At 37.2% G+C, this 27249-nt stretch overlaps 1 protein-coding gene across 1 annotated transcript in view; it reads left to right on the top strand.

Moving 5' to 3' along the window:
- LOC117294815 (putative aminopeptidase W07G4.4) overlaps window positions 1-27249 on the top strand; it is a 45629-nt gene that overhangs the window by 5333 nt on the left and 13047 nt on the right. Inside the window, exons 3-14 of the mRNA XM_033777349.1 lie at window positions 650-798; window positions 1529-1637; window positions 3793-3917; window positions 4443-4545; window positions 5751-5912; window positions 6483-6547; window positions 8909-9024; window positions 10446-10564; window positions 17253-17336; window positions 20758-20815; window positions 21104-21153; window positions 23795-23926. Of these exons, the coding sequence (XP_033633240.1) occupies window positions 650-798; window positions 1529-1637; window positions 3793-3917; window positions 4443-4545; window positions 5751-5912; window positions 6483-6547; window positions 8909-9024; window positions 10446-10564; window positions 17253-17336; window positions 20758-20815; window positions 21104-21153; window positions 23795-23926 (1272 nt within the window). The remainder of the gene's footprint in view (window positions 1-649; window positions 799-1528; window positions 1638-3792; window positions 3918-4442; window positions 4546-5750; window positions 5913-6482; window positions 6548-8908; window positions 9025-10445; window positions 10565-17252; window positions 17337-20757; window positions 20816-21103; window positions 21154-23794; window positions 23927-27249) is intronic.

The following is a 27249-nucleotide window of genomic DNA, read 5'->3' as shown; positions in this document are numbered from 1 at the left end:
CCTACCCGTTGACCCTCCTAACGCCTTGATCCTTGTTATTATTCCCTCTAGGTGGATAAATCCTTGGGTCAGTCAGTCTCCTTGATAGCCCTACCCGTTGACCCTCTTAACGCCTTGATCCTTGTTTTTATTCCCTCTAGGTGGATAAATCCTTGGGTCAGTCAGTCTCCTTGATAGCCCTACCCGTTGACCCTCCTAACGCCTTGATCCTTGTTATTATTCCCTCTATGCTCCTTGATAGCCCTACCCGTTGACCCTCCTAACGCCTTGATCCTTGTTATTATTCCCTCTAGGTGGTTAAATCCTTGGGTCAGTCTGTCTCCTTGATTGCCATACCCGTTGACCCTCCTAACGCCTTGATCCTTGTTATTATTCCCTCTAGGTGGTTAAATCCTTGGGTCAGTCTGTCTCCTTGATTGCCCTACCCGTTGACCCTCCTAACGCCTTGATCCTTGTTATTGTTCCCTCTAGGTGGATAAATCCTTGGGTCAGTCAGTCTCCTTGATAGCCCTACCTGTTGACCCGCCTAACGCCTTGATCCTTGTTATTATTCCCTCTAGGTGGATAAATCCTTGGGTCAGTCAGTCTCCTTGATAGCCCTACCCGTTGACCCTCCTAACGCCTTGATCCTTGTTATTATTCCCTCTAGGTGGATAAATCCTTGGGTCAGTCTGTCTCCTTGATTGCCTTACCCGTTGACCCTCCTAAAGCGTTGATCTTTTCTCCTACTGGTCCAGTCAATCGAGACTACGATGACGTTAGACGTTTTGCTGATGCTGGTGGAGCTGGTATCCAACGGTAAGATTTCCATATTATAAATGATATCTTAAACAAAGTTGTACTTAATTAAAGGGAAGGTACACGTTTGGTCTTCTCACTTGTTTTATCCCATCATGTGCATAAAATAACAAGCCTGTGAAAATTTGGGCTCAATCGGTCATCGAAGTTGCGAGAGAATGATGAAAGAAAAAACACCCTTGTTGGACGAATGTGTGTGCTTTCAGAGACTTCTAGCTAGAAGTCTTTTAGTTTTTTAGTAAGAAAAATTACCTCTTTCTCAAAAACTACATTACTTCAAAGGGAGCCATTTCCCACAATGTTTCATACTATCAAAAAACAGCTGTCCAATGCTCGTTACCAAGTCAGTTTTTAAGTTAATATTTGTTTTGAATAATTACCAAACGTGTACCTCCCCTTTAAGTCTAAGGAAATGTCGAAAATTCAACCTTAGGATCGATGAAACTTTGGCTTAGTTAGTTTCTGTACTCATTTACAACAACTTTTGCCGGCAACTTTACCAATTGCAGTGCATACTAAATAACCCTTTTGGTAGCACATGTGTCATTTTTCAAACATCGTCTTCCAATCCCAACAAATAATATGTGAATATTCAAATGTGAATACATTTCCTTATTGGTTGCCTGGAACTGGTGGCCTGTAAGTTGTTTCGTGTGGATTAGCTGCAATTACTAGAGCTTTTACCATGACTTGTAATACCTAATTGTTGCTGATCTTTCTTTTGTTATAGTGCCATCCAAGCTGGATGTCAGACACCACTCTTAGTATGTGCTCCTGATGATGTCTTCCCTAAGACCAGTCTAACTGCATTACTGGGTGCTTTGCAAAAGCTCTATGTGGTAAGTAATCATTCTCCTATCAGGTTTGCTGTTGTTGCAAACACAGCGTGAAGGCAGCGTCTAATACTTTACAGAAGCATTTGAGGCAACTCCGATGCCCCTGGTCATTGCCTCGGTGCTCCTTGAAATATTACAATACAAATTAACCAAGGACAAAACGCCTTGGTGCCTTTGCTTTTCAAAATCAAAGCATCAGGCCTGTGGAGGAATTCTATCTTTTTTATTCTAAATTTTACTTTTTTATGCCTGTCGCCAGACACAAGGCCTGAAGGCCACTTCAAGGTATGGGCTACAATGATTTTTTTCCAGAGGCCATTGCCACCTACTCCTAGGGTTGAAACAGGGTTACCCCTTTTGCAGTCCATACGGATGTGTTAGGCTCGGGTATCATCAGTCCGAAGCCTGGCCGGTAGAGCAGAAAGCACTACCTCCCCAATTTTACGTAGCAAGTGTCACGACCGGGATCTTAACCCACACTCTGCTGGTCAAACACCAGAGCTTGAATCCGGTGCTCTTAAAGACAGTGGACACTATTGGTAATTGTCAAAGACCAGTCTTCTCACTTGGTGTATCTCAACATATACATTAAATAACAAACCTGTGAAAATTTGAGCTCAATCGGTGGTCGAAGTTGCGAGATAATAATGAAAGAAAAAACACCCTTTTCACACAAAGTTGTGTGCGTTTAGATGGTTGATTTCGAGACCTCAAATTCTAAACTTGAGGTCTCGAAATCAAATTTGTGGAAAAATACTTCTTTCTCGAAAACTATTTCACTTCAGAGTGAGCTGTTTCTCACAATGTTTTATACCATCAACCTCTCCCCATTACTCATTACCAATTAAAGTTTTATGCTAATAATTATTTTGAGTAATTACCAATAGTGTCCACTGCCTTTAATTATTGCCCATGACACGCCACCATATAAACAGTGTTGTAGCTAGACCAAATTTGGAAGTTAGCTCTAAATCAAGTTTAGTCCACCCAGGGGGAGTGGTTCAACAAAACAAGTTATTCTTGTTTATATATGGGATCATCATTGTTGATGTGCAATCTTGTTTATATATGGGGTCATCATTGTTGATGTGCAATCTTGTTTATATATGGGATCATCATTGTTGATGTGCAATCTTGTTTATATATGGGGTCATCATTGTTGATGTGCAATCTTGTTTATATATGGGGTCATCATTGTTGATGTGCAATCTTGTTTATATATGGGATCATCATTGTTGATGTGCAATCTTGTTTATATATGGGGTCATCATTGTTGATGTGCAATCTTGTTTATATATGGGATCATCATTGTTGATGTGCAATCTTGTTTATATATGGGGTCATCATTGTTGATGTGCAATCTTGTTTATATATGGGGTCATCATTGTTGATGTGCAATCTTGTTTATATATGGGGTCATCATTGTTGATGTGCAATCTTGTTTATATATGGGGTCATCATTGTTGATGTGCAATCTTGTTTATATATGGGGTCATCATTGTTGATGTGCAATCTTGTTTATATATGGGGTCATCATTGTTGATGTGCAATCTTGTTTATATATGGGGTCATCATTGTTGATGTGCAATCTTGTTTATATATGGGGTCATCATTGTTGATGTGCAATCTTGTTTATATATGGGGTCATCATTGTTGATGTGCAATCTTGTTTATATATGGGGTCATCATTGTTGATGTGCAATCTTGTTTATATATGGGGTCATCATTGTTGATGTGCAATCTTGTTTATATATGGGGTCATCATTGTTGATGTGCAATCTTGTTTATATATGGGATCATCATTGTTGATGTGCAATCTTGTTTATATATGGGGTCATCATTGTTGATGTGCAATCTTGTTTATATATGGGGTCATCATTGTTGATGTGCAATCTTGTTTATATATGGGGTCATCATTGTTGATGTGCAATCTTGTTTATATATGGGATCATCATTGTTGATGTGCAATCTTGGGGAAACTGCTAAGCAGCACAGTGTATTTTGCTCAGAGTAGTGGGCAACGTGTGTTAGTTCTTGGCAGGCCCGCCCGACTGCAACTCTGATCATAACTCTTATGTGTAATTCCTTCCATAATTTTCTTACTTAATCAGCGTTATCTTTATGGAGCTAGTTTTGTTTGTTTACGTTTTCCTTTCAGCCTTTTGAGATAAGAGAAGATGTTCCAAGCAAGTCGCAAAAAGTAAAGAAACTTCTTGTGTGGTGTGCTGATGAAGCATCTAAAGTGACAATGATGAAACAGGCAGTGGCCATAGAGAGTGGAAGGTAAGATGAAAAGGTTTTGAGAAGCTGTTATAAAACATGAAGCCTCAGAAAGCCTAAAGCGTAATGCCACATAGTCTAAAATTGTACTCCTCAATTATTGTTGCCTCCTTCTGCATGTATTTTTACAGTTTTATTTCTGGAATTGTCAGTTATCTGTGAATGTTACGAATCAAGTAATAACCCCTTGTGGTTTATTACTTGCTTTTCAATATTAAAAAGTCACATCCCCTTTTAAAAATTATGCCCTGGCTGATCCCTTGGGTGTGATCCCTTACCATGCTGACTACACGGCAGCTAGTGGTTATTTGGCTTCTGACTGGCACCCCGAACAAAGATTTTGACTAACTGAGAGACCACTATCATAGCGCTGGAAAGCTCAGTTGGTAGAGCACCGGTACGTTAATCTGGAGGTCATTGGTTCAAGACCCAATCCAGTCAATTTTTCTTTGTTCAAACTGAAATGTTACAAGTTACAAGTCATAAGCTGAAAGGGATCACTGATGAAGTTCTGTTTTGTCTTTTCAGGCTTGTGGCTCGTGACATTGGTGGATCTGATCCAGAACGAATGGCTGCTCCTAAGGTTGCTAACTACATGGTGGAACTCTTTAAGAACTCTGCTAATGTCAAGGTAATTAGTACAATTCAACTCTATTCAATACATCATTTATTTCACTTTGACATCCTCAATTTGTATAAGGAAGATTCAGTCGTTTCGAGCAGAAATAAACATATTTACAGTGAATATGAATATTTAATTGTTTATGTTACTTGCACAATTGACTGTAGTTAAATACATGTTATCAAGTTACATGTAGCTAATGAGTATGACATTAAATCACTCTAGCTTATTAGACATTGTAGTATTAATAACTCATCTCAACTTCCATGACCTACTTGCAGTCTTTCTCACAATCTACAGCTTTCTCTTTGAGACCATTAAAGCATACTGATTAAAATGTTTTCAAGTTATTTCACTTCCGGTTCTTTTCAGGATCACCCCCAAGTCATAGAGAGATTACATATTTGGTGTTACCTTATATCAAATAATAATAGTAATAATATGGATTTAAAATGTGCACTTCTCCAGAAAGCCGATTAAGGCGCCTACACAAAGATGAAAACAAAAATGAAAATGATGGGTATCAAATACTTTCAATGTAGCAGTTAAATTAAAGGAACACGTTGCCTTTGAAAAGCGTTTGAAACTGCTTGTTATGAAATGCATGGTTAGAAAGAGGTTTTAAAAGTAGAATATAATGATCCACACAAATATGCCTCAAAATCGCGTGGTTTTCCTTTTACCTCATCGACAAGCACTGTCGGCCATTTGTGGGAGTCAAATTTTTGACTCCCACAAATGGCCGACCGTGTTAGTTCGCAAAGTAAAACGAAAACCACGCAATTTCGAGGCAAATTTTTGTATTGTATTCTACTTTACAACATCTTTTAACCATATGCATTTTATAAAAAACGGTTACAAACGCTGTTCAAAGACCAACTTGACCGATCCAAGGCAATGTATTCCTTTAAACCTAATGTAAGTCTAAACAAGTTTGACTTAAGTTTCCTCTTGAATTTGTTGAGTGGTGGTATTTGACAAAGTGTGAGAGGGAGTTTATTTATTCCACAGGGGAAGAGAAGCTTGGCAAAAGCATGGTCTCCATATCAAATTGTTCTTGATCTAGGTTCTTCAAACAAGTGAGATCGTGCAGACCTTGGAGGACGAATGCTTCGCTCAGTAGTTCCACCTGTCTTGCTTTCAAAACATTGATGCTAAACTGCTCTTGAGCTGTGTATTAATTGACATCAAAAATCTCATATCATGATTGGCAGGTTGGAGTCATTGCAGATGATAGTGCCCTTCTTGAAGCTTATCCATTATTCTCAGCTGTCAATCGTTGTGCTAAGCTTGTTGGACGTCATCAAGGGCGTATTATTAAGCTAGAGTACAATGGCGAAGGGGCTGTCAAGACAACTCTAATGCTCGTTGGCAAGGTAAGGTGTATGTGTGGTAATTACAATAGTTATTGTAAAACCCCTTACAATGATTCTGCCTTTTGATTGGTTTAGAATGCGTCAAATGACTTGTCTTATTTTGATTAGCTAGAAGGTTGCGTGAATCTCAAGGCACTATACCAGTAGCAACCGATTTACCATCCCGTAGCAACTTATTACCTTTACCCATAGCAACAGCAGCTTCTTGGTATCTTATCAACTAGGCACAATTTATGTATGGGGTGTTATAAAACAGATACTTACTGCTTCCCTTGCTATGGTTAGAACTATTCTTTCCGTGTTTCCCGGAGTGTTCTATTTTCCCTTGGCTTCGCCACTGGAAAATAGAACAAGCCTAGCGAACCACCTTGGGAGTTGTATCTTTAACCATAGCACTCTGAGCTGTCAATATTTGTATACTGTCACAGTCTTCTTTTTATAGACAGCTCTTGTGAGCCATACTCTTGCCTAAATAAACAGCCAAGTTCCAAGAAGTCTTTAATGAATCTTTGCATCTTTCGTTTGGTATGGAGTAAAGACATTGAGCTGTTTGATGTTTTTATATTTCAGGGTGTGACGTACGATACTGGTGGAGCTGATATCAAAGCTGGTGGAGTCATGGCTGGTATGCACAGGTATAAAACAAACCTAACCCTAACACCATGTATTAGGCTCACGTTCATAGGGCTGCTATTTAACTCTGGGCTTGCAGCAACAGAATAAATGTGGTTAACCCCAAATCTCCCTAACTATGGGATTTCTTGTAAAACACATAAACGCTGAATGAATACTCATTTTGGTTTTGACACTGTATACTCAGTACTTTCCCGAGCTCTGCAAAACAAATCACAGGCATGTCACTGAGTATACCTAGCCCTGGCGACCTTACACTTTTGTATTGTACTACAGTGACGTCCTGGACATCAGGGTACATTTCTGGGGCGGAAAATTTTCACAGCTTCATAACTCAAATCTTACCTGCAAGAAACCACTAATTTCAACAGATTCACATCCATGGCAGCATATATTTTACTGCGGTGGGTTTTGGTCATCATATATTCTTCACAAATCCGTCATTTTCATGAAATAATGCAGCTCCCAACGTTAAGAAATTCAAATTTGTGTTCGTACTCTCACAGTCTGCCGTGTGTACACAAGACGCATGACCCGCAAATCTTGAATTGCATTTGCGTGTTAATGCTGTGCATTCAAGATTAAGCTTGGGCGATATCACGATGTTATCGAATATCGCAATATTAATTTGTAAACGATTTCGATATCGGATGGATTTGGTTTTAATCGAAATATCGATATATCGCGATATATCGCGATAATCGCGATATATCGCAATATCGATTAAATATCGCGATGTATTTGCTAGCTGAGACATCTTGCACCCCATAGGTTTGGAGTAAAACCAGAAGAATAGGTCATTAGAACACCTCTCTTAAGCTATGACTGTCTCTTCTACAACTTTCACTTGGAGTTTGAAGACTGATGATGTCAAATTTCATTAATCGCGATTATATCGAATATCGCGATATATTGTCGGCGATATATCGTGAATAAAATAAATCGATATCGCCCAAGCTTAGTCAAGATACGGTGACCAAGAATTCATGCGTCTAAGCTTGCATCATGCATCTTCAGTGTGTTGCACCATACGTCTTCAGTGTGTTGCACGCGAATGTATACGCGTACGCACGGCAACAGACAACACTGTGAGAAAACGATCAAAACAGGAATTTTTTAACGTTGGGAACTGCATTATGTTACGAAAATGAAGGATTTGTGAGGAATATATGAGGACCAAAACCCACCGCAGAAAAATGTATGCCGCCATGGAATGTGAATCTGTTGAAATTAGTGGCTTGTTGCAGGTAAGATTTGAGTTATGAAGCTTTGAAATTTTTCCTCTCCAGAAACGGGCCTTAATAGTTAGGACTCTGTATCTGTGTACAGAGAAAGAGTCCTATATAGGGCTAGAGTATACAGTGCTAACACAAAAATTGGTGTAAGTGGGTAAAAACCAAAATGAATATTCTTTGTCCCTGATGTAAAATTAACATCTATTAAAACGCTGTATGAAAACCTGTAGATGAACAAAGTAAAAGAAAGAAAAGAACAATTTAAATCATAAGACAGACAGACAGACAGACATGGACCAAAGTCAAATAAAACAGACACATCTGAAGACCGGAGCGTATAGTTTTCTCTTATCTCTTCAGATGCTAATCCTGCATGACATCATGTATCTACTCGGGGAATGCTAATCCTGCATGACATACATGTATCTACTCGGGGAATGCTAATCCTGCATGACATACATGTATCTACTCGGGGAATGCTAATCCTGCATGACATACATGTATCTACTCGGGGAATGCTAATCCTGCATGACATCATGTATCTACTCGGGGAATGCTAATCCTGCATGACATACATGTATCTACTCGGGGAATGCTAATCCTGCATGACATACATGTATCTACTCGGGGATTTCAAAATCTCATACCATTTCTTTATATCTCGCTAGTTAACTGAACTCTCTCTAAATCATCGACGGTATATAGAGTTCAGATTTCAATTGAATTATGGATCATTCTTATGATCATGATCATTCTCACAGCAATTTTCTAAAACCATATACTTTCATTCCTTGTTTTGGAGTTTTGTGCGTTTTCATATCTGATATTTGTTTTTTACATTCACAATTACTCTTTGCATTTTTAATTTGAGTGGATTTAATTTTGTTCGATAGTTAGGGATTTCATTAAAATACACATTCGTGTTTTTTATGCTAGTTGATTCATAAATTGATGGGTATTTGTTTTAATATTACTAATTAATTTTGTGCTTTTAATATGGTACTATTGTTATGATGAACATTGTAATGGGCTGTTAAATAAAACAGCCGAAGAACTTAGAAGTTTGACCTACTTTAATCAAACTAATATTAAGATTAATTGATCATTGACTCAACTTGAATCCAATAGAGATAAGTGTGGAGCAGCAACCGTTGCAGGATTCTTCCAAACTCTGGATCTCTTGAAACCTAAAAACATCCGAGTTGTTGGAACTATGGCTATGGTCCGTAACAGTGTAGGAGTAGGTAAGTGTGCTAATTACAAAAATGAGTTACAATTTACAAATATATATACATATATAAACTTCTGAGGGATGAGCCTTAACATGACTTTTTGATGTGTTAAAATTTCATGTCTACCACAAACCAGGTTTTTGGATATTAAAGGCAGTGGACACTATTGGTAATTACTCAAAATAATTATCAGCATAAAACCTAATTTGGTAACAAGTAATGGGGAGCTGTTGATAGTATAAAACATTGTTAGAAACGGCTCCCTCTGAAGTGACGTAGTTTTCGAGAAAGAAGTAATTTTCCACGAATTTGATTTCGAGACCTCAAGTTTAGAAACTGACATGACTGAGGTCTCGAAATCAAGTATCTGAAAGCACACAACTTCGTGTGACAAGGGTGTTTTTTCTTTCATAGTTATCTCGCAACTCCGTCGACCAATTGAGCTCAAATTTTCACAGGTTTGTTATTTTATGCATACACTGAGATACACCAAGTGAGAAGACTGGTCTTTGACAATTACCAATAGTGTCCACTGTCTTTAACTTATTGAAGACAGTTTGTCTTTTGTTGTTGGTTTTGTACACTGCTTACTACTTTTACTTGTCTTTAACTTTTAAGTGCGATTTCCTTGCCTTTGGCTTAATTATTGGCATATTTTCCTTCATGATGTCTTGTTTCTGTTTTTGCTAATCAGTTTGTACAGTGCGTAGAAACGTTTTTGTTTTTTTTCACTTCATAAATGTTTGTTATTATTTTTATTATTATTATTAGGCATTTGAAAAAAGCCTACAAATTTATCAAAACTATTCAATACGTGTGAAGGTTCCTACCTAAAGTTTTATGTTAAGATTTTACTCCTTTTTAAAACAAATATGAACTTAGATGCTGAAAACTGAACCATGAAATGTGCAAGTTTTGTTTTATTCTTCATTGTATTTTAATATGTGATATGATGGGTCATTGTAAGCTCCTGGTGAGTTATTTTTGTGGTTTGTTGTTTTCATCTGTTTTCAAGATGTGTGTTATCTTTTTACAATGCTTATATTGTAATTTAATTGCTAATTTTAAATTTTTATTTATTCATTTTAATGTGTGTAAAAAGCACGTGTGGGTGTATTTTTATTGTGTACTTTCTTGTATTTTTATTAATATTTATTAATTGTTCAGTTTATTTATTTAAACAAATGTTTATTGGAATTTGCGCTATATAAATTATTATTGTTATTATTTATTATGTGCCCCCTTTTTCCATCAGAAGCTGATGAAAATCAATCTCCAGAAAATATAAGATGTACTGTTTTCTGCCATCCATTGCTTTTTCGTGAATATGTGATGTTACAGCTTACATGGTCCAGAAACATTGCTGTTACTAAAAGTAGTTTTTACTTCATTGAGTTTGTCTTGACAGTATGTTGTTATTTTTGATGAAACAGAGAGCTATGTGTCTGATGAGATCATCACATCCCGAGCTGGTAAACGTGTGCGTGTTGGTAACACAGATGCTGAAGGGCGTATGGCTATGGCAGACTGTCTCTGTGAAATGAAAGAACAGGTAATGACTGAAAAACAATAGATCCTATGTACATTGTACATGTGTACATGCGCATCTCCTTTCCGCCATTCCAAAAGAAATGGACTCCCCAAAAAGGCAGAAATGATAGAGGCACAAGTACCATCCTTTGTTCGCGTTTTTGACGCACAAATGGCAGACAGCAGAGGCGCGTGCAAGTCAGCTGCGTGTTTTGCAATGGGTCTATTGAAGAAGAATGTTTGTAGAAAGAAGCTGAGCTGTCACTTTTATCTTAGTCCAGTTTTTGATACTCCCCTTTTCAGATTTTGAAATTGATGAAATGAATGCATTTTGAAATTGATGTAATGAATGCATTTTGAAATTGATGTAATGAATGCATTTTGAAATTGATGTAAGGAATGCATTTTGAAATTGATGTAAGGAATGCATTTTGAAATTGATGTAATGAATGCATTTTGAAATTGATGTAAGGAATGCATTTTGAAATTGATGTAATGAATGCATTTTGAAATTGATGTAATGAATGCATTTTGAAATTGATGTAATGAATGCATTTGAGATAAAGAATATAAGTGATACCCTTTCATGGATGTGCGATAGCCACAGTTTGGAATGAGTTCTACCACTCAGAAAGTATGCATTTCTGATGATACAAGGAACAACTAGAGCTTTAAATCATTGATAAACACTTTGTGTTTTTGTTGGTTGTAGTAATGATGACATTACTTGATTGATAAACACATACAGTGAGATGAGGCAGGCCAGGGTATGGTGATAAGCCATTGGCTGTATGGAAATGTCAATGTAGTGAAAACCCATGATTATTGTGATTTTGGGCTGTTATGAGCAAGTGGTTTAGAGCATCAAAATCAAGTTCTGGTGGTTAAGTCATCGGTGGTTAACTCATTGGAATGTGGGTTAGGGTCCTGGTCTAGCCCTGGCGGCCTTACACTTTCGTTTTGTACTACAGTGACGTCCTGGACATCAGGGTACATTTCTGGGGCGGAAAACTTTCACAGCTTCATAACTCAAATCTTACCTGCAAGAAAGCACCAACTTCAACAGATTCACATTCCTGTTGAAATTAGTGGCTTGTTGCAGGTAAGACTTAAGTTATGAAGCTGTGAAATTTTTCCGCCTCAGAAACGGGCCTCAATAGTTAGGACTCTGTTCCTGTGTACAGAGAAAGAGTCCTATATTGGGCTAGGTCCTGGTTAGGCCTGGGCGAATTATTTGAATATCCGGTTAATGGCGAATAGGTTTTCCTATCCGTAACCGCGAATGCCTTTTTTTTCTTAACCGGATATCCGCATAGGGCGCGAATAGCTATTTATAAAACCGGATAGTTCTGTAATTACAGCCAAGTAACCGGATATTCTTTAATATCCGAATATCCGCGGACGTCGGGCGACAACTGATATGAATGTTTTGTCTGAATCCTTATGAAACTTCTATTAAGACAGCATAAAACAGCATAAATTAGGTATTTAACTATGCTCACCTCCGTGAAGAGTTCAAACAATGACATATCTGACGTAATTTGTTCAAAGATTACAAAAGTTTTCCTTCACGTAGAGTCAATCACGATCAAAAGAAAAAGCAAATCGCCATCTTTAAATTAGATCCGGTCATTTTTATGAATGAACCGAGTGACACTGTCTAAAACTAATATCAATCCGCCCACAAGATCTCATTCACAAACGAACAGCGCCCTCTAGCAGCAAAAAAAATAATAATAATACTTTTTTTTAAATTTTTTTTTTAATAGCGCCCTCTAGCCGCGAAAAACTATTCGAATATCCGGTTAATTTCGGATAGTTGGCCAGCGGTATCCAAATAACAAAATTTCACTATTCGCCCAGCACTAGTCCTGGTAATGATACTTGTGTCCTTGAGTAAGATACTTTACTATAATTGCTTCTCTTCATCCAAGGGGTATAAATGTGAACCTGTGAGGGTAGAGTTTGATATCGCGAATGAAAAAGCCACTGGAGCACAACTGTTGCCCAGGTTGTATACTCCTCAGGGAGCTGAGATTGATTTATAGGAATGTTATTGGACCAATGACCAATGTAAAGCGCATAATAATAATAATAAACACAGCATTTGTAAGGCGCACTTTCTCTGTAAAAACATTCAAAGGCGCCGGTCCAGGTCAATAAAAGAAAATCTCAGATGTGTTCAAATGCCAGTCTGAAAAGATGTGTTTTAAGGGAGTTTTGGAAGTGAGAAATGTCATCTGTATCTCTTAGACTTTGAGGCAGAGAGTTCCAGAGGCGGGGGGCAAGATTAGAGAAGGCCCTATCACCATAAGAGGCAAGGCGAGTCCGGGGAACAAAAAGCATGCTGCCTGATGACCTCAAACCTGGCCTGGCATGCCGGTGCTGAAGCATGCTCGCAAGGTAGGGAGGGGCTGAACCATGAAGTGCTTTGAATGTCAGGAGGTTGATTTTGTACTGAATCCTGAAACTAATTGGAAGCCAGTGAAGATTGTGTAGGATGGGTGAGATATGACAAGACATTTTTGTACCTGTAAGTAATCTTGCAGCGGCATTTTGGATTGATTGTAATCGACGCAGTGTATTTTGAGCGGTCCAGCAAGGAGACTGTTGCAGAAGTCGAGTCTGGTGGTAATGAAGGCATGTATCAGCTGCTCTGCTGCATTTGTTGTAAGCAGGCGCCGGATTGCTGCAATCCTTCTAATGTGCATATAGGACACCTGGCAGGTGTTAGAGACATGTTTCTCAAGAGTCATGAATTGATCAAATGACACTCCAAGATTGCGGGCATCAGAGCTGGGTTGGACAATAGCATCGTCAACCTGCAAGTCTTGGATGTGTATTTTGTTTTTGAGCTGGGGAGACGATATGACAAGAAATTTTGTTTTGTCAGGATTGAACTTGAGGAAATTGGCCGACATCCAGTTCTGGATATCGGTCAGGCAGTTGGCGAGTGACTCGAGCATCTTGGAGCTGTCACATGTGGTAGTGGGGCTGAATGAGGTGTATAATTGGGTGTCGTCTGCATAGAAGTAATATTGTAAGCCATGTTGGCGCTCTATGTGACCCAGGGGTGAAGTATATAGTGTGAACAGAATTGGACCTAGGACAGAGCCCTGTGGAACTCCATACGGAACCTTAGCTGGAATTGAAGACTCCCCTAGTATGCTAACAACCTGGAGGCGATCACTAAGGTAGAACTCCATCCATTTAAGAGCAGTGCCTTGAATACCAAAATAGTTACTTAATCTACAGAGAAGTATCTTATGGTCGATCAAGTCAAAGGCCGCCGAGAGGTCGATTAAGACTAGTAGTACGGCCTTTTTGCTGTCTACTGCACACATTATGTCGTTGTGGACCTTGACTAGAGCCGTTTCAACACTGTGGAATGATCTGTATGTCGATTGGTGGCTCTCACGCAGCTGAAATTTTGCCAAGTGTGCGTTTAACCTGCTCACAACGACTTTCTCAATGACCTTTGACACGAAAGACAGGTTCGAAATTGGGCGATAGTTTCTCATATCATCAGAGTTGAGTGTCTGTTTTTTGATGACTGGTGTAACCAGGGCTGTCTTGAAGCTGTCAGGAAAACAACCGGTGCTTAGTGACATGTTTGTGATCAGTGTGATGGGTCCTACAAGTTCGTCCAGGCTAGCCTTGACCATGGATGTGGGGAGGGGGTCTAGCAGGCAGGATTTTGGAGGGGAGGTCCGAATGATTTTGGCAATCTCAAGCTCTGATGATGGGGTGAATGAAGTAACCGAGAACTGAAGATTATCCGCGGTGTCTGAACCATGTATGGAAGAATCGGGGCCATTTGGTCGTAGATCATCTCTGATTCGTTGGATTTTGCTGGTGAAGTAGACAGAGAACCTATCAGCAAGCTCTTTGCGGGACACATGTGATGGGAGTTTTGGGGCTGGTTTTCTGTGCATGAGGCCATTGGTTATTTGAAAGAGCGCTCGTTGGTCACCTTGGCAGTCTCTGATTTGATCATGGTAGTAGTTGGACTTTGCTTCAGCAAATTTGTGTTTTACCACATTCCGCTGGGATTTTAAAATATCATGGTCAATCTTGAGCTTAGACTTGCGCCACTTTCTCTCCAATTGGCGGCGACGTTGCTTGGCGAGGGTGATCTGTATGGTGTACCATGGGACAGCTGGCCGATCAATAACATGAGAAGTTTTCATGGGAGCGTGAGAATCCACCAGTTGAGTAAGGACAGAGTTATACTGATCAATTAGGGCATCGAGTGCGATGGCGGGATGAGTGGTGATGGGCGAGGCAATGACGTCATTCCTAAATTTGTCCAAGTCAAGCGACCTAGTTTTGCGGTAGGAGATCGGTCTTTTGATGTATTTAGGTTTCTGAAGATTTAGTGAACAATGGACAGTGGTCGGACACAAACTCAGACGATACCACTGATTGTATAAGGCTGTCTGATCGGCGAGCGATCACAAAATTGATGATATGGCCAGATGTGTGAGTTGCAAAGTCTACCATTTGTTGCATGTCGTATTGTTGGAGGAGTTTTTGGAAGTGATTTGTTTCAGCTGTGTTGTTGTCCAGGTGAATGTTGAAATCCCCGGTGATTATTAGAGTACCAGTGAAGAGCACCTGTTGATCAAGTAGCTCTATAAACTCTTCAATGAACATGCTGAATGGGATTCGGTGTCTTTGTGAAGGTGGCGGTCGGTAAAGGACGATAACCCGTAAGTGATGATTGCTGTGGTTAATGTCCACAACAATGTCTTCAAAGGAAGTGTATGATTGCGCCTGGTTGCTACGCGGTTGCCTGGAAACTGACGCAGCAAGCCCGGATTTACACAGAAGGCCAATTCCACCTCCTCTTCTGCCTTTTCTGTGGGCGTGGATAAGGGTAAAACCTTTTGGGGTCACATTGGCGGTTTTTTGGTCACAGTCGAATACGAACCAGGTTTCAGTGAGTGTCATAATGTCAATGTCATGATCTTTAATATGGTCTTTGATGAGATCAGCTTTGTTGCAAGCTGACTGACAGTTCAACAGACAAAGATTAGTCATAGATGGGTTGTTAATAGATGGGTTGTTAGGGGGCTGATCATTGCATACAGTAGTAGTAGAAGATCTTACTTTCTGCTTACCAGCACGGCATCCCCTATGAACATGATTCCATTTGCCGATCCTGTTTTGTTTGATGGATTTAAACACATCCATTGGTATTGACAGTTGTTGAGGTGACATTTGAACTCCGATCGATTTCAGTTTGCTGCTGCTGTAGCGCAGTTTATGCTGCACTGGGTTACACATGGTTGACCACGGGGAACAGTGTACAATGGCTGTAAGTGCAAGCAATCTGTAGCACCACGCTGTGTATGACATGGTGGTCACTTCGTGGCTTCATGGTGAAGTCCGAAAAATACAAGAAGATATACGATGATCGTGAGTTCTCTCTTAACTCAAGTTGATCAGACGGTTATTGTGAGTTGCGCTATTAGCTGAACTAGTTGTTATTATTATTTTGGACTGACAACCTGACTGTCAACCTGATTGATATTTTTCCTCAATATGAAGCAGCAATATCTTCTAAAGTATTAACAATCAACAAATAAATTCTTTCACATTTGACAACCATTTCCAGAGCAATCTTGATATGAAATGTGCTGGAGAATTTATGGTGCATATTAGTTTTTATGTGCCTATCAATTATATTTTCTTATTGTCACGCTCTTTTTACAGACCGAAATGAACTTCCCAGTTATTGATAATTTTGTTTTCATTTGACAGTATTTCGATAAATACTTTTTATGCTGCGAAATAGTGTTTTTTCTCACCCCTGGTAATTGGTAATTTTACCATCAAGATGTAGTGATGACATCATAAATTACAGTTTTTAAAGAGATTTTTTCCCCAGAAACAATCTTTTATAATGCCCAACTGCTTTGGCTTCAGAGCTCAAAACAAGGCAGGGGAATAGTTTTTTGCTCTTAATTTTATTGTTGAATGGATGACAACGTGTGTAATTTTTACTTTGCAAATATTGAATGAAAAATGAGAAGTGTTTTGGGGCTATTGCCTGAACATCTAAAATGTGTTTAAATGATTGAGTATGCTAAGATGAAGTAATTACGGTCATAATATCCAGTGTTATAAGCCTATAGTATTTATTACAATGTGTTAATACATTACTGCGGTAACACCATGCGGTAACACCATGCGTGTATCTGTGTGTATCTACTTGCCTGGTACATATAGATACACACATGGTGTTAAAGCGATACCTCATCATGCAATGCCTCAGATCATAATATACACATATGTACATACTTGGGTCAAGCTAAACGTTGTTCAAGGCTTCAATGCTCGAAGCACTCAAAACTTAATTCCGAGGAACTAATAGTAATGTGACATATCCTTAGGCTTAGACAAACATACCTCATACAATGATCTTAATCTAGCAAACTCGTAATTACATTGGTACATTGCAAGAAATATTACATCTACATATGTGGATTTATTCAATCAGTGAAGCTACAGTGTGTTTGTTGTCTGTTACTCAATTCAAACTGATTATATCTATTTTTCATTATTGTAGAGAAGATGAAGATCTTGATTATATTTTATTAATTTAACTACTACTTCCTTTCCTTTTTACAAAGGAATTACGCAAGATCCTCCCAGAGCAATACAATCCTACAATCTTATAACTCATCTTTTTATATTTAATGTAGGCGCCATCCGAAACCAACCCTCATCTGTTTACCATAGCAACATTGACTGGACATGCCATACGTGCAATGGGACCAGCCTACACCGTAAGTGCATTAATATTTATCAGATTGCATTTATTTAATGTTTGCAGTTTGTCAAGTGTTGCTGTTTTAGTTCAAGAAGTGATTATTAACCAAGTGTTTTTTTTCTTCTTCTTTAAAATTCAATAAAGTATGTGAATGTTCCGTACCAGACAATTATGACAGTGTGAAACATGACTTGAACTTTCTGTGACCTCTTCGAACATTCCAAACTGAAACTGCTCTCGATACAACTTGAGAAAGACAATTAAATTGTTATTGTCTGATGTTAAGGTTTTTTGAGTCTGACCTGGTAAGTAATCCCACATAGTGCAATGATCTATATTGTTTCTTATTATCATCACCGTGACAACCCTAAGGCTGAAATCTGTTTATGATGTTCCGGCAGTGTAATTTGTATCGTTTATCCTCAAGTCGTTGAGATAATCTTGCTGCTTGTATTGCCGCTTGCTGCTTAACTCAATTTAATCCCTCTGACTGCACCAGAAATGGTGCCAAGAACCACCCTAGGGTGGTAAGTTACGCTGATCCCGTTAGATTTTAGTTTAAATAGAAATCCATCTGTTGTAACAAAATCTTGAATACTCTCCTGTAACTGACTACAACAGCATGACTATACCTTGGGAAGTACATGTACAGTTTATGATCGTGAGGTCCGCAAACAAGCTTGTCTCTTGATCAGGAGTGTTTAGTGTGACATCATGATTTGGTCATTTCTTTTTGTTTGCAAAGGGTCGCTTACAGAGCAAAGGACACAATATTGGATGAGCAATTACTGCATGAATTTTAAAGCTTCTATAAAATATATCAGATCTTGGAAGTTTAGTCTAATTCACAGCTGGCTTAAAGGTCTTTTTTCCAGTGAGTTATTTTAACAGCTGTGTTTTCTATAAACTGATTATTCATAGTAACTGATATCCATGTTCATGACACCGCAGGTATCTCAAGCTAGTCAAATATCTGGATGTATTTGATGTTTTCTTTCGCTTCAAGGACCATCGTTTCTCTTTGAGGATAGCCTAAACTTAACCGCCTTTTGTGCCGGGGGGGGGGGGGGGGTTAAAGGCAAAGTATACCTTTAGTTTTTTAATCTTTCGATAGTTTTCAGTGTTAATTTATTCAATAAAACTATGTATTAAATCAAATATGAACATTATGATTTTTTATTGCCGAAACTCTAGATCAGTAGGAAGACTAATCTCCAATAATTATATACAATAATGATATACATAAATATATGCAATAATTATATACAATAATTATATGCAATAATTATATGCAATAATTATATGCAATAATTATATACAATAATTATATGCAATAATGATATACAATAATTATATGCAATAATTATATGCAATAATTATATACAATAATTATATGCAATAATTATATGCAATAATTATATACAATAATTATATACAATAATTATATGCAATAATTATATGCAATAATTATATGCAATAATTATATACAATAATTATATGCAATAATTATATGCAATAATTATATACAATAATTATATGCAATAATGATATACAATAATTATATACAATAATTATATACAATAATTATATGCAATAATTATATGCAATAATGATATACAATAATTATATGCAATAATGATATACAATAATTATATGCAATAATGATATACAATAATTATATACCATAATTATATACAATAATTATATACAATAATTATTTACAATAATGATATACAATAATTATATGCAATAATGATATACAATAATTATATGCAATAATTAAATGCAATAATTATATACAATCTGAGAAGATAAATCATTTCACATTCAAATTTTGGGCGTGCTAACTTATATCGTACTACATAAACTGGTTACTTCAGAGTGAAATGTTTCTCAAAATGCTTTATACTTTTGAAAGCTCTGTAGGCTTCCAACCAAGTTTAATTCATTGCCATTAATTTTAAGAGTTTGATGACAAAATGTAAACCTTCCCTTAAAAGTCTGTATAAGCAAGTCAGGTTACTATGAAACCTAGAATTGTTGTTGAGACTAAATTCTTCACTAATATCATTGTTTTTAAAATAATGATGAAAGTAAAGAATTGAATAAAAATCATGTTTTTCTATGCCTTCAAAGTGTAGATTTATTCTTAGCAACTCTGCCTTCCTACATGTACTTCTCTTTAAATGTCCCAAACCATATAGAAAGACTCTCTTCCTACTTCTCTTTAGATGTCCCAAACCATATAGAAAGACTCTCTTCCTACTTCTCTTTAAATGTTCCAAACCATATAGAAAGACTCTCTTCCTACTTCTCTTTAAATGTCCCAAACCATATAGAAAGACTCTCTTCCTACTTCTCTTTAAATGTCCCAAACCATATAGAAAGACTCTCTTCCTACTTCTCTTTAAATGTCCCAAACCATATAGAAAGACTCTCTTCCTACTTCTCTTTAAATGTCCCAAACCATATAGAAAGACTCTCTTCCTACTTCTCTTTAAATGTCCCAAACCATATAGAAAGACTCTCTTCCTACTTCTCTTTAAATGTCCCAAACCATATAGAAAGACTCTCTTCCTACTTCTCTTTAAATGTCCCAAACCATATAGAAAGACTCTCTTCCTACTTCTCTTTAAATGTCCCAAACCATATAGAAAGACTCTCTTCCTACTTCTCTTTAAATGTCCCAAACCATATAGAAAGACTCTCTTCCTACTTCTCTTTAAATGTCCCAAACCATATAGAAAGACTCTCTTCCTACTTCTCTTTAAATGTCCCAAACCATATAGAAAGACTGTCTTCCTACTTCTCTTTAAATGTCCCAAACCATATAGAAAGACTCTCTTCCTACTTCTCTTTAAATGTCCCAAACCATATAGAAAGACTGTCTTCCTACTTCTCTTTAAATGTCCCAAACCATATAGAAAGACTGTCTTCCTACTTCTCTTTAAATGTCCCAAACCATATAGAAAGACTCTCTTCCTACTTCTCTTTAAATGTCCCAAACCATATAGAAAGACTGTCTTCCTAAGTTCCTACTTCTCTGTAAATACTCTAACCGTGTAAAGTCTGGGCATTTTGTCTTGAAGTGCCTGCTGTTGGCAAAGTATTTATGGAGCTGTTCCAAGAGGCTAACTGAATCAAGACTGTACCAAGGCCTCTTCAAACATAACAGCTCGGCGCCTTAGACCCCTAGAAATCTGGATGTTCTCTTCTAAAAGTTCAATAATGTTTGTTCATCCCTGAAGAGCAAACGGCAATATTGAAAGTCCATTTTCAGATCAGGTTATGTTTTAAAAACAATTCTATGAGGGTGATGAAAGTGGTCAAATAAATAGCACACAGGGAGAAAAAGGTCTGTTGTTTTTTTTGTTTAAAGATAAATAAGAAATTAAAGTCACTCCTTCTGATGGTGTGTTTTCTTGCTCTTTGTTCAGATTGTTCTTGATAATGGCCCTGCCCAGAAGGAATCCCACGCCAAGACTTTGCAAGCTGGTAAGATATTCATTGCCCATTTTTAAAGTAAAAACCCAATCATCTTGAGTTTCTTGGAGATGTAAAGGCAAGATCCAGGAATTTTCAGTCAGCTTTTTTTTTGGGAGCTAAACAAAGATGCTTTTATTTTATTATACTTTACGTCATAATTATGTAAGTGCTCTTGTAATCGGATTATGTTAATAGATTATCCTAGGATCTCAGTGTATAGGCAAATTCTCATGTAATTATTTTGAATATTGTTTTACAACTGTATGTGATGTTTATTATTTCTTGTTTATTTAAAAGCTGGTGATGTGATGGGAGATCCATTTGAGATTTCAACCCTTCGCAGAGAGGTAAGTTGTTTCTAATTCTCATTTGACAATTTTGTGATTTAGTCCAAAGTGTGACTACCTAAGCCATATTCCCTTAACACACAAACCCTAATCCACCCGTAACACCTAAGACTCATCCTTAAACTTCCATTTGAGATTTCAAACATTCTCAGATAGTTATGTTGTAGGCCTATCTAATAATAATAATGATAATAATAACAATAAGCAGTTCTTATCAAGCCCTTTATCTACTCCTGATGGGCATCTTAAGGCAATCAGTATTTTTCCTACAAGCTACTATGTGAAGCTACATGTTTGAGTAGTATGGGTATTAATTTACGTACATTGTATTACCATGTAATGGTTTACAAGGTGCTGTGGTGCAATATGCTGCCAATCAAACCAGGAACACAGGAGCAAACCGCTTCTCTTTTACAATAAGTGCGCTGGCTTTAGGTCCCATCCAAAGGACGCAGCAATAATTGTCAAGTAATTTGCTTAAGGACAGAAGTGTCACAACCAGGACTTGAACCCACACTCTGCTGAACAGAAACACAGGAGCTTGAGTCATGTGCTTTTTTCCTCTCGGTCATGACACGCCAGTCAGGCAATATTGTGTCTTTTAGTCTAAAGTCCAAGACTGGCTTAACATCAAGTGATTCATAGAAACCATTATGTCTCGACAGAATCCTCAGTATTTGAATTGAAATATTATTCTGAATTTCCTGAAGTGGTTGGTGTGCACTTGAGGGCTGCATAGCGTAAATAAAGACCTGTGACTGTCAGGGTAAATGCAATGGGGATGTTTGATGAGGAAAAAGGCTAGATACGTGCAGATAGTTGTTATCATTAATACGAATTATCCAACAAGTTAATAAATAAAAAAAGGGGTCTAATTATTAAGAGATTTGTAACTGTTTTACACCGCTAAGAATATCCAAATGTAAAGATGTTTTATTTCACAGTCCATCAATCATACTGTAGTTAAGATCACTTAAAGACAGTGTACACTATTGGTAATTGTCAAAGACCAGTCTTCTCACTTGGTGTATCTCAACATATGCACAAAATAACAAACCTGTGAAAATTTGAGCTCGATCGGTCGTCGGAGTTGCGAGATAACTATGAAAGAACAAACACCCTTGTCACACAAAGTTGTGTGCTTTCAGATGCTTGATTTCGGGACCTCAAGTTCTAAACTTAAGGTCTCGAAATCAAATTTGTGGAAAATTACTTCTTTTTCGAAAACCACTCCACTTCAGAAGAAGCCGTTTCTCACAATGTTTTATACTACCAACCTCTCCCCATTACTTGATACCAAGTAAGGTTTTGTGCTAATAATTATTTTGAGTAAATACCAATAGTGTACCAATGTGTACATTTGGTAATCCCTCCAAAATTAACGAGATCTTAAACGGCCGTTTAAAACCGGCAGGGTCCTTGCGATAGGGCCTTTATCGCATGGCAATGACCCTGCAAGGTTTTAAACGAACGTTTAAGAACGAGTCACTACTCTTTTATTCTCATTCATAAATGCCCTTTCGTTAAAAAAACGTTAAAAAATACACACTTTATCAATTGAAAATTCAAGGTTTGAAACATTTTTTTAATTTTTTTTTTAAAGAATCTGTTTGATGCGAGTTGGTTGTGTGTTCACGCGCGTGCTTAGATTTCGCGCCCGATACGCGGAAGCCAACTGATTATAAACAGCTCCAGCAGTGTTTAAACACCCCACATGACGCGCTCTCCACCAATAGGAGTACAGAAACAGGGGTATTTATGAATGACAACTTTTTTGATAAGAAGTACAGCGGCTATTGATAGTATAAAAGCATTTTGAGAATCGATTCACTTGAAAGTAATGACAAAATATCAATTTTTCTCTTCAAAAATTTGAATCTGCCAAGTTTATTGAGATCATATTGCCGAAAACCTGGGGCAAATATTGTTTCTACGCAGAAAGAATAATCCCTCATAGGATAACAGCCAAAGAGCAGCTTATATTCAAATTTTTGAGGATAAAATGTGATATCTGTTTTCTTTTTACATAACTGCCTACATGTACATGTACTTCAAAGATCCAAAGCTACTTCTTTCCACATAAGTTTTTATTGCCATTAATTTTCAGATCATTACCAATTATGACATGTATACAGACCGGTTAAAAACACAAACCCTTGATTTACAATCATTCAACAGGAAGTCTGATGTTGAAAAGGTTTGCGGTATACACCACGTAATTACTATCTCTAATGATATAAAAGAGTTTGCGGTAACACCATGTAATGACTATCTCTAATGAGATGGGGTGGTTCTAAAAAGAACCGATGGTTTCAACTCGACATTTCAATCAGTCTGATTGTCTTCTTGAGAAACTGCATTCTTCAGAACCACCCCCAACTCATTAAGAGTTTATAATTACATGGTGTTACTGCAAACCTTTCCACACCGTATTTCCACCATGCAAAGTTTCAAATTCTACTTAAGTCTGAAGTTAAATTATTTGTTTAAATATTTTATTTGCCATAACAAAACAAAATACAAGACCATATACCCTGTGATAGGCAAGTGACAACCAAAGCAAATACATACTATGACCCGTAGATCTGTTGCCCCACATCATGCAGTTATTAATCTGTGATTGTCTACTATATTGTTTCAGGATTATGAGTTCCATAAAGGCAAGTCTGAGTACGAGGACATTCTACAGGCTAACAATCTTCCATCTACAGCTACTGCACGTGGTCATCAATCACCGGCTGCATTTCTTATCATGGCATCTGGATTGGATGGGGTGAGTTTAATCAAATACTTGCACTTAGAACTCACAATTCTAGGCATTCCTGATGTATGTTTTCCATCTGGTTGTTCCCATTTTATAAAAGGGTCGGTCGGTCAGGAAAACAGCCTTGCCAGGCCATCTTGCAATTGTTTGAAATGCAAAACTGCATGTCCTTGTAGACGACATGTTGCTGTGTTGGTAATCATAAACTGCAACTCCTTCATGTACAGTATGTTAACATTTGATAGAACTTTAGGTTTCCAGGACATTGCTTCAATGTATGAAGTAAGCAAAGTTCCTCAATTAGACGGAGCCCAATTTTTGTACATAAAAGACTAGTACAGTGTATTTGATGTCAATGTATAAGGCAGGCTTTGTGTCTTGTACCCCGTACCCTTATTTATTGCTGTTGTTGAGTCAAATCTAGAGTTCTGTCTTGATGTACTTGTGTAGTTCCAAAATGTGATTATTTCTGATTATCTTAAACAAATCTGCAACTTTTTCTTAAAAATGGGGCATAGAGGAGTGGACAGGCTTCCACCATTGTTTATCACTATAAGAGGAGTGGACAGGCTTCCACCATTGTTTATCACTATATAGAGGAGTGGACAGGCTTCCACCATTGTTTATCACTATATTTGGCTCAATGAGAGGTATATGTAGGTCCATATTCCAGCATACCATCATGGCAGATTATCAGCCTGGTTTTCGGTTCAGTTGAAGTTATTTTAATATTTTGACATCAAATCCCAAGTGCTTGTTGTCTTCCTTTGTCAAGTTAGGGACTCATTGTGACAGCGATAATCTCAAAGATACACATATAGATGCTTACTGCAATACATGTGTTCTGTACAGAAAATAAATTGTTTAATACCAACATGAAGTCCATGCCTTGACTCTCGACTAGTGCTCAATGGCATCTTCCTTTTAACCTCAATGAGGGCGCTGTTTGGACCAGAGATATCATTTGCATATATGTAAATTAGTAATGTCTGTCATTTAAGTCATTTCTGTCACAATGATTAAACAAAAGCCGTTACAGAAAGTCTGCTGCCCTCTAGTGAGAATGTGGCGCCAGTACCCATACTTACAATCAATCAATTACATGGTCTGACAGGTAAAATCTTTTTAATGCAAAAAGTGTAACTGAATACATAAAATTCAATCTTTCCCTCAGTTTTAAAACAGTGTTTACAAAGGAAACTTAAAATAGCTTTATAAAACATGGATGATAGAGTATTAATACATCACTCATGTAAACTCAATTGACAGATGAATAATCAAGATCCCCCTCTTAAAAGATGTCATATGACGGTATGATTTAAGGTTTGCTAAAAGGGAAGGAGACCCTGAGAAGCTTTTATGATAATCAGATGTAGGTTGAGTTATGATCACAGTGAAATCTGAGTTAAAAGACAGACAGAATTGACAGTTCATATTTAGTTTCATTGTAATTAAAGGCTGCATTACATGACGCCCCTAGATAGTTGAAAAGGCCATCTACATGGTGTAGAGGGAAGGGGGAAGGAGAGAATAAAATCAAGAAGAATTTTCCAGGGGTACAGCGAGTCTAGGTGGTGGTGGAGGTAATTGGAAAACTGTGTATTCAAATAGATGTTTCAACCCATGATTAACTTCACTTGAATCAGGCATGGTATTCTTTCTACTCTAGTCTGTTTTCCATATTGTTTGCTTTTGGGAAAAGAAAAAAGGATTTGAAACTTTGCATGGTGTAAATACAAATAGGCCTATATAGTAAAGGTTTTCAGTTACACCATGTGTAAAAAATGAAAATCTCTAAATGAGATGTGTTGGTTCAGAATTATTGGTTTCAACTGATCTGATCGTCTTCTGGAGAAAGCTGTACACAAATTGTGGTTAATTGGTCTGAAATGTCTCTTATTGCCTAAACCATGTGTACATGTAGGTCAGCTCGTGCTCTCGATAAAATATTCCTACTTTTTTTCTCAGGACCAAATATCACGCCTGTTAAATGCAATTGACTATAATGTCAACATATTGCACTAACTACGTCACCGCCATTCTTGGCAGTTACCCTGGCCTAAATACTTCCCAAACAGCGGCCTACTTTATCCTTTTATATTCCTGCGTAAATGAAAGCACTTCAATAAACTTCTCATGTTTATGAAACAAATTCCATCTTTCTATTAAGTCAGTGATATACAGATAATGACACAGATTACAGATTAGGATTTAGAAAACCTCTACAGTTGTGATAAATGTCAAAATGTTATTCATATCATGACATCGTTAGAGTTTATTATATGAAGCTCTCAGATATTGTGCACTTTTTTGGAGTATTGTTTTTGTAACTGAACAGTTTTTTGCCGCAAGCACAGTCTACAATATGCATTGTATACAGATTAGGATAGATGTGTACTTCTGTATCAAACCTAACTGAGTCTTTAGGATCTATAGAGACTATAAGATGGTTTGATGAAATGTTCATGGAATTTGAGGTTTCAAAATATCCTCTCATTTTCCTTAGATTAATTGAATAAGAATAAAAGCAAAGCAAATGTCTTTAGAATAATGCATTCTTTATAATATAAGGTCAATGTCTAAAGAACAATGCATACTTTATAATACAAAAAATCAAAGTAAAAAAAATGCAAACTTTTTTATTCCTAAAGTCATTGTCTAGAGAAGAATTCATACTTTGTTATTGAATAAGTCATTTTCACTTTGGGGTAATACTCGACCATGCTTGGTGACTTTATTATTCCTAAAGTCATTGTCTAGAGAATAATTCCTACTTTGTTATTGATTAAGTCATTTTCATTTTGGGGTAAAACTCAACCATGCTTGGTGACTTTATTATTCCTAAAGTCATTGTCTAGAGAAGAATTCATACTTTGTTATTGAATAAGTCATTTTCATTTTGGGGTAGTACTCAACCATGCTTGGTGATTTTATTATTCCTAAAGTCATTGTCTAGAGAAGAATTCATACTTTGTTATTGAATAAGTCATTTTCATTTTGGGGTAGTACTCAACCATGCTTGGTGACTTTATTATTCCTAAAGTCACTGTCTAGAGAAGAATTCATACTTTGTTATTGATTAAGTCATTTTCATTTTTGGGGTCTACTCAACCATGCTGGTGACTTGATAACCATGCATAGTTATTCCTAGCTGTAGTGAGAACAAAACCCCCATCTTGAGTGATTCATCAAGCTGAAAATACATGTAGGTCAATTGAATTAAATGAAGTCATTTCAGGGCATGGTGTTGTTATCCAGCAAACTGGAAAGTGTGAATTTAACCATAATATGTTACCATGGTAACAATGCAGTACAAGCAGATGATGAGGCTG

This window comes from Asterias rubens, chromosome 9 (assembly GCF_902459465.1).
Source record: "Asterias rubens chromosome 9, eAstRub1.3, whole genome shotgun sequence".
NCBI classification, from domain to species: domain Eukaryota; kingdom Metazoa; phylum Echinodermata; class Asteroidea; order Forcipulatida; family Asteriidae; genus Asterias; species Asterias rubens.
This window is presented reverse-complemented; position numbering and strand designations above follow the sequence as displayed.